General features: G+C 54.8%; 1 protein-coding gene across 3 annotated transcripts in view; it reads left to right on the top strand.

Annotated features, from left to right (window-relative positions):
* KIRREL3 (kirre like nephrin family adhesion molecule 3) overlaps nucleotides 1-12510 on the top strand; it is a 576106-nt gene that overhangs the window by 524328 nt on the left and 39268 nt on the right. For all 3 annotated transcript variants that reach the window (XM_034666066.1, XM_034666067.1, XM_034666065.1), the window contains exon 6: nucleotides 8397-8554. In XM_034666066.1, the coding sequence (XP_034521957.1) occupies nucleotides 8397-8554 (158 nt within the window). The remainder of the gene's footprint in view (nucleotides 1-8396; nucleotides 8555-12510) is intronic.

The raw sequence follows: 12510 nt of genomic DNA, 5'->3' as shown, positions 1-12510 counted from the left end.
AATGGCTTGACCTTCAAGTTAGCCAAACAAAGGGAGAGGGACAATTGGAGAAGAGTGACTTATTCCAAGAATTGCAGGTCATTCTTATCCACAAGAGGAATTTAAGTTAAAAATGGGTGAAAAATGAGGCTGGAGAGGTTGGCAGGAGCCAAGAAGTTCAGACTTTGTCCAGATGGCAGTGGGGGACCTTTGAATGCTTTTTTTTTTTTTTAGATTTTTATTTTATTTATCTGATAGAGATAGAACACTAGCAGGGGGAGTGGCAGGCAGAGGGAGAGGGAGAAGCAGGCTCCCCACTGAGCAAGGAGCCTGATGTGGGACTCAATCCCAGGACCCTGGGATCATGACCTGAGCTAAAGGCAAACCCTTAACTGACTGGGCCATCCAGATGCCCCTCTTTGAATGATTTTAAACAAAGGAATGCTAGCTATTCAGCAAATGGCAAGTGAATGGGTGGGCGAATGGGGTGGATGACCAGACATTTGTAAAGATCACTCCGGGGACAGTGTGGAGCATGGGGAGAGGGGTTAGGTATTATATCCAAGCAAGAAATGCGGAGGGCCTGAGCCAGGAAGACTGTCGGGAATGGAAAGGGAGAAACAGACGTGAAAGGTATTTCAGAGAATTCACCAGGACAGTTAGCAATGCAGGATGAAGGAGAGTAGAATGCAGAAAGACTTGCCAATTTCTGGCATTGCTAACTAAATGGTGATGCCATTCCCCAAAGTGGGGACCATGCATTTTGGGAATTTGTCCGCACACAGATGTCGGTTGAGTTCCGCAGGAAAGTGATGTGCTTCTCCCTAGACAGTGCGTAGAATGGCAAGGGCTGGGCAAGAGCAAACCCTTGGCAAGACCAACAGTTAAGAGTGGGGAAAAAGACAGAAAGGCACATCCAGGAAGGGCAGGAGCAAACCAGAAGGGAATCCTGGAGGCCAATTTAGGATCTAGCTATGCCTCACCTGGTCTCATTTTCTTCTTAGTGCTTATCAGCATTATTTTTGATCAACCCAACATTATGTTACATATTCATTTACATTTACTGTCCATCTCTCCACCAGGGCAGGAGCCCTGAATCCCTAGTGTTTCGCACTGGGCCTGGCACCTACTGGGTGATCAGTACAAATTTTCTGAATGTAAGTTGAACTGGCAGTGAGAAGCAGTTCTGCAAAAGCCCGCACATCCCCAGTCGTGTGTGGACGTTCTGCGGTTCTGCACTTTGGCCATGCGGTGGCGCATCACGGGGAGCGAGGAAACGGGAGGCGGGGGTTACCAGTGGCCCAGAACCTGACAAGAGGGCACAATGAAAAAAGTGAGCAGTGAGTGGATCTGAACAGCAAAAATCATTCATCTACTCCCTAGCCGACCCCTCTCAAGCACCAACTGCAAGCCAAGCCTGTGCTCCCGAGAGCCCTCTGAAATTGGGTTGGGGAGGGGAGGCCACAGGCAGAGACAGAACCCATCCTGCATCAGCATGGGGATATAGGACCATGATGAGGGCAGGAGGGTTGGTGGAAAGGGCTCTGAAATGTTACTGCAGTTTCCCGTGTAGGTCTGTAGGCCGCCCTGACCCTAGCGGATAATGTTATGGGGTCAAACACACCAAGTTCTGAATTCCAACCGTATCACTTATCTGCTGTGTTGCCTTAGCCAAGTGATTTGCCCTCTCTGAACCTGTTTCCTGCTCTTTAATATAGAGATCCCAATAGTACCTGTTTTGAAGGATAATGAGGATAAAATAAGAAGGCCTTTGGCACGGTGTCTTTCACATAGCACCCAAACTAACTGTTATTCTTAAAAATTGGACAAAATAACCAATATCTGCATAAGTCTTTACAAAGTTCTCTCTCTGCATTCTTCATATCATAAAAGTAATCCTCATAATCATCCTGCAGGTATCTTTATTACCCCACTTTCCAGATAAGAGGACGGGGGTGGTCAGGTTAGGGAACTTGCCTGCCCGTCATGCAGCTTGTAAAGTAATGGACTCAAGCCAGGTTCAACTGAGCAAACATATCCAGGGGATCCCCTGCAAGGCAGGCGCGAGGCCAAGTGACAGGGATCCAGGATGGGTGAGGTTGCAGCCTAGGGGAGAGACAAGCATCTGCAGATCACTTCCATAGACCAGGTTCGCTTCCGAGACAGAAGGGTGCCCAGGAGGCTACGGGCTCAAAGACAAAGGTCATTTGGCTCGAGCTTAGCGGTGTCTCGAAGGCTGGGGCAGAGTGACCCCGNGGAAGACAGGGAACGAGAACTCCAGCATTCCAAGTTCAAGAAATGCTCTGGGCAGGGGCGCCTGAGTGGCACAAGTTCATGCTGGGCTCTGACGTCAAACCCACGTTCCAGCACGCAGCATACACCCTCTCTCTGACTTCAGTCCCAGGAAGTCATGGAGGGAGAGGGCCGCCAACAAAGGGACAAAGGCCCGCTGTGTGCTCTCATTGTCCAATGAGCTTCTCCTTCAAAGCGCTCATCAGTTCGCGATTATTCTAAGAGCCCCCTGGACCAGTGCTCCTCACACGCTGTTGTGCATACAAATTACCCCGGGTCTTTTTTTCAATGCCGGTTCTGATTCCTGATTCGGGAGGTCCTGGGGTAGAGCCCAGGGGTCTGCATTTCCAAGCAAGCTCCCCCGTGATGTGGATGCTGCAGGCCCGTCCTGGGCACGTGCTCTGAGTCATAAAGTTCTGCCCGTCAGCTCCCCGAGGGCAGGCCGTGTTTGGTATTCCTCAGCCACTCTATGCTCAGGTTGTGACAAGGAAGAGGCCGAATGGAAGGAAGGAAAGGATGAAGGCCGGTGAGAAGAGGGGAGGGAAGGAGGAAATGCTGAATGCTGGCTGGCCTGCAGGCCCGAAGCTAGAGACAGGGATGTGCTGCTTAAGGGCAGCCCAGAGGGCCCCCGGGGGTCCTCCCTCCGTGGAATCCGCGTTGGGACTCCTAGCGTGAACTAAACCCACTGTGCACCCCAGCCGGGTCCCTGGGGCCTGGGGCTGAACACCGATGCCGAAACACAAGGAAGGCCAGTGCCAGCAGCCAGCCTCCTCCTGATCTGTCACCATGCCCAGACTGCAGCCTTCTCCGCAGCCTATGAGCCAGACAAACCGGGCTGGGCTCCCTCCTCCCCCAAAAGGAACGGTGCTACCTGCAAACAGCCTGAGAAGCACCCCACTCCCACCCCCAAGCCCTCCCAGCCCAGGCTGCCCTCTCCAGCAAGGACAGGAAGCAGCCCGTCCCCCAGTGTCACACAATAGAGTTTCTACACTGCTGTCCCAGAGAGGGCTGGCAGGCTCCCCTGCTTTGCCACCCCCCAATACTCACTCATCCACCACCCCTAACTCTACCCCCACCACACATACACACACACACAGAGTAAAAAGTGCTGAACCCAGAAATCAACGCCCATGACAGACCTCCTACCCAGCAAGCCTCTGTTTACTCAACAAATCTTGTGCTCCTACTATGCGCCAGGCACCGATCCAGACCCAGAAACACTGCAATGACCAAGACAGACAAAGTCCTTCTTTGTGGTCGGGAAGCCTCCTTTGTAATAAGGGGAGACAAACAATAAATGAACCCGGTGATAAAGAAAATAAAGTGGGGGGAGCTCACAGAGAGGAATGGAGGGGGGCTATTCCACAGGGCGGCCAGGCCTCGCTGAGGATGTGACATTTCAGCTGCTCCCTCCTTGACAGGAAGAAGCTGGCAGGACAAGGATACAGAATAGAGACTTCAGGCAGAGAAGAGCCAGGGCCAGGCCTGGGCCGGGGGTGAGCTTGGCTGGTTTGGCAAACAGAGAGGCGGTGGGCAGGGTCCCGTGGGGGGCGGGGGGGAAGAAGTCTATGCAGCCCGGGGCTGAAGGGGCAGGTGCTAGGAGGAGTCTGAACTGTGTTCTAGATGGAACGTGAGCCCCTGGCAGGGTCGGACAGAGCAAGGACACACCTGGAGTCACGTTTCTATCCACCGCTCCCAGAGAATGCAGTGTGTGTGAGGTGGAGACCCAGAAGTGCCCTCCAAAGAGCTCAGCATCTGTGAGGGGCTCTGCCATCCACTGGGGGCAGGAAGGTGGCCTGGCTGACCTCCTGCTCTCCTCCGGCAGCCATTAGGCAGCATGACCCTCCACGTCCCTGCTGCTGGCCTTTGTCGGCTGGGGTGTCCCATCGGCCATCTGTGGAAACCAACCCCCTGGGCTGACTGAGCCTCTGAGGAATCCCGGAAGCCTTAGGTGACCTACTGGATTTCGGAGGGAGCCCCCACATGCTGCCCTTGGCCTGGCACCAAGGGAATTTTGCCAGCCTGTTCTGGCAGGGTTGGCCAACCGAGCAAACCAAGACCACCGAGTCAATGAGCTTGACACTATCGTTACTGCCTAGGCTTCCTGTGAGCAATTCCAGAATAGGGCAGACACCCTCTGACCCCAGCTCCACTTTGCCCTCTTGCAGCCAGTGTCCTGTGGGAAGGACGGTCAGATGGTCACCCCAGCGTATGCTCTAGTCCAGAAGCCCAAGGCCTTCTGATCATGGAAGCCCTTCTTAGAGAAAGCTGTGGAGCTGGGTGGTGCTTCATCGGATTTTCGCCACAGAATCTCTTTATTTCCTACGAAGGTGTGAAGAACCTTAGTACAGAAAACAGATGAAAGCTTTCCCTCCCTCTGGAGCCAGGACGTGCTTCCCAAGCCCATCCCCCTCCTCCTTGGCCCTCACCCACTGGTAACTTTGGGCAGCACTTGTGCTCTCTGGCCTCAGTTTCCTTCTCTGTCAATGCAGAACTCGATTCGGTCTCCCGACCTCACCTCACGACTCAAGTCCCCTCGCCCCCCACACAGGGAGAGACGGGGCCCCCCCGTTGCACACGCACGCGCATGGCACAGTCTGCAGGGCAGAGCACGAGGGGAGCCCCCCCAGCTCCCGGGTGACAGGAGGGCAAACCTCGAGGACCAAGCACCCCTACAACTGGGGGGCGGTATTTGCACCACGCGTGCCGGTCTGAGGCAGAGCTGTGGCCTCCCGGGCCGATGTCCAGCTCCGGGGCCCCGGCTCTGCCTGGGGAGCACGCAGGGCTTCCTCAGGCCTCAGTCACCCAACAGTTAATGCATTTCTTCTTGACTGACAACCAGCACAACACCAAAACAGTCAACTATTTTTATCTCCGGATTAATCACAAAAGGCTAACGCTTCCACCTTCCCTGTGATTAAAAATTAGGAGACCAAACTCTATAGTGGTTCAGGATAATAACCAATCCTGGGAGGGCAATGTTTGAATAATGCATCTCCAGACTCGGGCTGCTCGCGCCTCCCCGCACCCCACACCCAGCAGCCCCAGCTCTGGGCCCAGGTCTGAATGGAGAGGTAATGAGTCGCCCCCTTCCATCCACACTACAGCTGCCAAGAGCGACTGTTGATTTCTATTCAGCCTCATGGTCCTCAAACCTCCTCCCTCCTCACCCACTCCCACCCTGCACACCCCAGCCCCATCCGCACCCCCTCCTACCCCATCTGGTGTGCAGCGAGGCGAAGGCCAATCAATAATGCATAGCTACATGAATAACCGCATGATAACCACNAATGCATAGCTACATGAATAACCGCATGATAACCACTTATTTAGGAAGATATAATCAGGACCCATTCTGAGGATGGATGTGTGTGTGTGTGTGTGTGTGTGTGTGTGAGAGCGTGTGTGCGCGCCTGGGTACTCATGAAGCAGCGTCCCACTCCTCTCTCCCCTCCTCTGCGCTCCCTCTAATCCAATATTCCAAAACACAGGACTAGAACAACAAGAAGGAAGCTTGGCCGCTCACTGCATTCGCTTTCTAGAAAGATTCTCCTCGGGCTCTATGCTGTGATCACAATATGATAGGCACCTGAGCAGAGGCCCAGAGACAGTTCGTTCTCAAACCTGCTTAGGCTCTGGAACTCTCCCAATGCGTGGGGCCCACCCCTAGAGATTGGAATTTACTTGGTCAGGGTGTGGCCTGCCAACAGCATTTTTAAAATCTGCCCCCCGCCCAGTATTGTAATATGCAGCCAAGGTTGGGAAGCACTGTCTCAGACCCAAGAAATGTCAGCGCCAGAAGGAACTATCCAGATCTCCTGTTGTCCTTTCGTATTTTGTATCTGGTGAAATAAAACCAGGAGGAGGGACAGCCTTCCCCAGTTCACCTTCTGATTTAGGGCACTTTCCACAAGACCACATCCCCTCCTCTTCACTGGGGAGTCCCATAGACAAGGATGGCCTGGTGTTTCTCCTATTCTGGAGCTTCGAATGGTTCTTTCCAACTTCTCTGGCTCTCAAGCTCAGCCAGAGCCCCTCCATCCTGGACACCTACTGCAGAGAAAGCTGCCACCACAGAAGAAAGGGGGGCAAGACCCTCTGCCCCAGCCCTCCCTGCTGGAAGGGGCCCAGCATTGCATAGAGCTAAAATTCCCCTCATCAGCAACTGTCACACCCACCCCCCATTTGTGGAAAGCCCTCATTAGCCTCCCTTTTGCTCTCTGGCCACACCAGCACCCAGGCAGCCTCTGGCACTAATGAGGGAGTTTGGGGTGGGCGGGGGTGGGGGCGCCGTCCTGATCGTCCAGCCCACACGCAACATCTGCCTGAGCCCGGAGCCCCCTGGGGAGGCTGGGCAGGGTTGGATGAGACCAAACTGCCTCTCTGGGCCAGGATCTCCGGTGGAGTTCTGGGGCTGCTGATAGCATCTTGGAAGCCCCGAGGGTTTGTTTTTCCTCAGAAAATAGAAACTTGGGGGTTGGCACTCACTGGGCTATAGTTCAGAACCAGGCCTCCTCCAGGCCAGGAAGGAACAGGGCACAGCACAGCGGGTAGCTGAAGGTGCTACTTTCGGTGTTTACCTGGCCAGAGAGCCTCCTGGAGTCTCCTGGGTGCACTAGGAGAGTGGCAGCTGGGGGAGGCCCTGGGAAGGGGAGGGAAGCCAGGCAGGTTGTGGGCGCAAGGCCTTGGGGGGCAGAGGCTGGAAGGCACAGCCTGCTGGGTCAGCACCAGCCTGGCACCACTGTCTTCCCCGATCCCACCGTGCAGAAGCTTGCACGGGGCCTGGACGGAAGCAAGGACTTTGCCTGGCAACCGGACAAAGAAGGCCTTTTGTGCTAGGACCCCAACCCATCATCACCCAATTTGCCCTTCATCTATTCCCTCAGCAAACATGCAGCTCAGCCCTCCTCAGGCCTCCGGACTTGACTGACCCAGCCCCTCCCTGGGGGTGGGGTGGGGAAGCCCAGGGACTTCCCAGGTGGTCTCCAAGGAGCCCTTCCCCTTCTGTGGTGTGTCCGTTTGTCCACGGAGGAGAGGCAGGGAGCCACAGAGGCCTGAGACCCTCCATGTGTCCCTAAGCTCGGACATCAGAAGAGGTTCTATGACCTTAGGCTAGTCATTAAACTTCTCTGGGCCTCTCCTCCAAGTAATGGTCATCTGTCATCCTAAGTGCCCACCTACATCCCAGGGTCGTCAAGGGGATCTAAGGGGTGACTCCCGTGGACTTGGCAAATGTTTGTGGAGTGCCCACCAGGGACTGGGTCCTGCGCTGGGCCGGGTGGGAGAGGCAGCCGCTGTTGTGGTCATCTTCCCCGCCACGGCACTGCCCATCTCTCGGGAGCCGTGAGGCTCCAATCACCCTGCTGTGAAATACAGTGGGAGAAGTGGGCGGCAGGATTCATCCTAACTCTGGGATGAGGCAGTTGGAGCCATTCTGGAAGAATCAAGTGCTAAGGAGATGCCAAGGGTCGCTCAGCCCTCTGAAACACTGTCTCAGCCTTGCAAGGTTGCCCGTCCGTCCCCTGTCCCCTGACCCTGCAAGGGCAGGGGCTGGCAGGGCGCTGCAGGTCTCAGAGGCCCTGGTTTCCAGCCCTGGCTCTGGTGCCCATTCCCCAGTGACCTTGATCAAGTCACTTAATCCTGCTGAGCCTCGATTTCCAGATCTGTGTAATTGGGATAACAATAATGTTTACCTTGCAAGACCATTGTAAGGATTAAATCAGACAACAGATGTGACAGTGCTTTGTTTAAAAAAAAGAGAGAAGTTAAAAAGGAAGAAAGTACAGATATTATCTCAGCAGCAGAGCTTTGCTTCCCGATCCGATCTGTGAAACGGAGCTAATGACGCCTGCCCTGTCCCCTCCCGGGCTCATCGTGAGCGTTGGATGAGATCATGGCAAGAACATCAGCTGCAAATAAACATGCAGTGCATATGTCAGGGATTATTGCTGTTGTTGCTATTATTGTTATAATACAAGGGGATGATACATTTTATTAAAGTATGATAATTATTGTTTGTCATCGGCTTCATAAAATCCACCCAGCCCAGCCTGCCAGCCCTGTCGGAGGGGAGCAGCGCCCTCAGTCTGACCTCTCTACTCCTCTCTCCCCTCCCCACCCCTCAGTGCCACCTGATGACCCAGTCATTCTGGGGGGACCTGTGATCAGTCTGCGGGCCGGGGACCCCCTCAACCTCACCTGCCACGCAGACAACGCCAAGCCTGCGGCCTCCATCATCTGGTTGCGGAAGGGAGAGGTCATCAATGGGGCCACCTACTCCAAGGTGAGGCCTGGGGGCAGGAGGAGGGGCGGGGCCGCGCGGGGAGGGGCGGGGCCTCGCAGGGACGGCCAGCTTTCCCAACTCTGCCCCTCTTGCTCTCTGTGCCTGCTTTTTGACTCTCATTCTTTGTTACCTCTCTGTGTCTTTTTCTCTCTCATTCCATGTCACTTGTTCCCTTTCATCCTATGTTACTATTTATCTGACCTTTTCTGTCTCGCCGACTGTGTAACTGTTTTCCTCTCTTCTTTCCTGGGGTAATTGCTGGGCTTGGTCAAGAATAGAGTAAGGTCGGAGGAGGAAGCTCAGGGACAGAAGTGGCCAGGGCCTAGGGTTGCTAGATAAAATACAGGACACCAAGTTAAATCTGAATTTCAGTATAAGTATATCCCAAATATTGCATGGGGAATAGTTATGTGCCAAACTGAGACTAAAAAATTATTCACTGTATATCCGAAATTCAGATATAACTGAATGTGCTATATTTTTATTTGCTAAATCTGCCCAACTTTCCGGGGCTACCGGGTAAGGCCGTTTAGGTTCTTCCCTGTCCAAGATGCCTGACTCAGGAAATCCAGCCCATAATCCCTTACCATGCCTTGCACCTGCGGTGCCCACCTGCAGGTGTGCCTTTCTGTAATTCACACAAGGTACCATGAGCCTGAAATGCCCTGAACTGGCCCCTGTATTAGGTAGGTTTTTATTTTCTACATTTGATGATGCTTTGACATCTCAAAGCCTTGCCGAGGAGGAGGGACTGCCTCCCCCAGGCTTAGCTTATTCCTAGAGATGGCAAACCACGTGCTGAGAACATGCCTTTGATATGCAAACCATCCTACATCCAGACCCTCACCACCTCCTTTCAGCCAGCTAGGAATCCCAGGTGCCAGCCTCCAACCCTAAATCCTCAGGGCCAGGGACTGGATAACTGGAGATCAGTCCTATAGCCTAGAGCTTGTGGAAATTATTCAAACCACCCAATCCGAAAACCTTTCAGCTGCTCACCCTGCTTTGTCCATTCTTTCCCACGAGAACCATGATAAAGGCTTGCAGCACGTTTTCCCCTTGCTCGCTCTGCCTCCCGACCAACACTGATGCATACCCTTGTGCCCCTATGTAGAGCAGAGAGCCCCCTCCTCTTGGCAGCTGTAACACACGACCTTCTTCATGGCAGTCATCTCCGGATCTGCAGGCCTCACCCTCCCTGAATAAAAATAAAATCCCAGGTACCTGTTAAAGCCGCCCCCACCAAACTCCACTCAAGGAAATTGTAAATAGAGTCCCAGACAGCGTTTATATACCACAGAGCCTTTAAAGATGAACAGGACCGTGGAGGATGGCTGGTCCGGTTCCCTTGATCTACAGATAGAAAACCAAGGCCTGAAAGAGAAGCGACTGTCCTTCTCAGTTGGGGAGTGGCCCGAACCACAGTCTCGTGGCACCCAGGGCTGCGTTCCTTCCTGTGTTCCTCTCAGTACAGCTTTAGACCGAGGGGCAGCTGCTGAGAGGCCCAACCACCACACCCAGGCTCTGAAACTGGAGCTCCAGGCCCCCAGATCCCCAGCTGTCCTCTCCCTGTGGCTCTCCTTGGCTTCAGAAAGTGGGGAGATGTGTGACCCATTCCCCACTCCCACCCCAGCCCCTCTTCCTGGGTCTTGAAAAGATAAGCAAGGCTTTCATCACCAGTGGGGGCTATAAGGCCAGAATGATGCTTCTCTGAGGGTGTGTCCTTCCTGTCCAAAGCGGACACCTCGCGGAGGAGTCAGCCCCAGGGCTGCTGATCAAGGCCGCACCCCTTCTCGGCCCCCACCCAGAGCCTGGTGCCAGAACCCGGGACAAATGCCCTCCCTCCAGCACAAGTCCACCCAGGGGGAAGCTGCCCTTTGAGAAAGAAATCCCTCACTCACGTCCTGGGCTGGAGCCACCCCTGTTGCATTATGAAATACAAAAATATGGCAGAGGGAATATATCACTCAGACAAGGATGAAAAGGAAGGCAAGGGGTGTTCCTTCCCATCTGGGCATTTGTCCATTCCCTCCCTGAAGTTGGGCCAGCCTGGCCCCTGCCAAGGTTTATATCCTGCAGAGGACACACCCCCATCTGGTGAAGAGAAAGGTCAGAGTCACCCTGCTGAGCCTTCCAGGGGTCACCTCGCCCTAACACGTTGTGTCCATGCGGAGAAGCCCCTCCAAGAGCCTGGCCCAGTGCTACAGCAGACCAGAGCTGGAGGCCACGCTCACCATCTGCCCCCCAGTCCCCCAGCCCTGTTCGCACCCCTGCAGGCCAACAACCAGTGTGACGGCACCGGGCAGCAAAGGGCCGGGGTTCCAGACCCTGCTCTGTGAACCTCAGGAGAATCATTCCTTGGGCCTCGGTTTCCTCTTCCGAAAACAAAGGAGTTGGACCAGGTTACTGTATGAGCAGGCTTGGGCCGCCATAACGAAATATTACGGACCAGGGGCTTAAACGGCAGACATCTATTTCTCACCGTTCTGGAGGCTAGAAGGCCAAGATCAAGTTGCCAGCAGGGCTGGTTTCTGGTGAGATCTGTCTTCCTAGCAGACGGTACCTCCTCTCTGTGTCCCCGCATGGCCTTTCCTCTGCGTGTGCAGGCAGACAGATCTCTGGTATCTCTTCCTCTACTTAGAAGGACACTTTAGCACCCTTATGACCTCATTTAACCTCAGTTACCTCCCTAAAGGCCCTATATCCCTGGCCCTAGTCACACTGGGGGTCAGGGCTTCACCATATGAATTCGGGGTGGGGTGACCCAGCTCAGTCCAGAGCAGGTGCCTGCCAGCTCCTATAAGCTATAAACCTACGGCTTGGCGCACCCAGAGAAGGGTGGCTGACCCCACTAGGGGCCATCAGAGCCCACTCCTCTGCCTCCCCCTCCCGCCCCGGGACTGCAAGGACCAGTCACACAGGCACTTCTGATGACCCGAAGGCCCAGCAGCCCCAGACAACTCTGCTTGGCGGGGGGGTTGAGGCATAAGCAGCTGGAACAGAGAGCGAGGGTTAAGAGAGCACTCAAAGGCACGCACAGTCAAGCGGAGCCCAGCGTCCACACAGAAGATCGCCCGGGGCAGCCCTGACAGCCCTGAGGTCTGAAGCCCTGGGTATTTGTCCCATGGTGCTGGTTAAGCCCATGGGCCCCGGAGCTAGGCAGCCTCACTTCGAATCCAGGCTCCACCCCCTTCCAGCTCTGTGATGGTCAGCAGCAAGCTACCTAACCTTGCAGTGCCTCAGNGCGTCCACACAGAAGATCGCCCGGGGCAGCCCTGACAGCCCTGAAGTCTGAAGCCCTGGGTTTTTGTCCCATGGTGCTGGTTAAGCCCATGGGCCCCGGAGCTAGGCAGCCTCACTTCAAATCCAGGCTCCACCCCCTTCCAGCTCTGTGATGGTCAGCAGCAAGCTACCTAACCTTGCAGTGCCTCAGTGTCCCCACCTATGCAGTGGGAGCAAGAACAGTGCCTGCCTCAAAGGATAGCTGTAAGGCTTGAACGAGAAGAGTGCCTGGCCAGCAGGATCTCTGCCCGGTCCTCACGTGAGCCTCTCAGGCACACAGGTGCACCTTGCTCTCCCCTTTCCTAGATGGGAATGTCAGCGTCGCTGTAGGGCTCCATCACGTATTATGGTAACTTCGTCTCTCTGCCTCAGTTTCCCCAGCTGCAAAACAGGATGCTGTTAGCCACAGACGCCCAATAGGGTTGCTATGAGACTTAAAAGGCGTGATGTACAGAAAGCCCCTGGCAGAGAGCCAGAGCACCAGCCAGTCGTGTTAGACCCTCCTCTCAGAGCCCCTCCTCTCAGACCTCCATCCAGGTAGCCTCCCCAGAGGTCATCCAGCAGCCCTGGTTTCAGGGAGCCTTCTTTCTGCTATTCAGCGTGTGGCCAGCAGGGGAAGGGTGAGCCAGCAGGACGGAGGATGGCTTCACAGAGGACGGCCAAGTCCCTTGCCC

The sequence above is a fragment of the Ailuropoda melanoleuca genome, chromosome 8 (assembly GCF_002007445.2).
Source record: "Ailuropoda melanoleuca isolate Jingjing chromosome 8, ASM200744v2, whole genome shotgun sequence".
NCBI classification, from domain to species: domain Eukaryota; kingdom Metazoa; phylum Chordata; class Mammalia; order Carnivora; family Ursidae; genus Ailuropoda; species Ailuropoda melanoleuca.
Note: the sequence above shows the minus strand (reverse complement) of the source record. Positions and strands in the feature narration are given on the sequence as shown.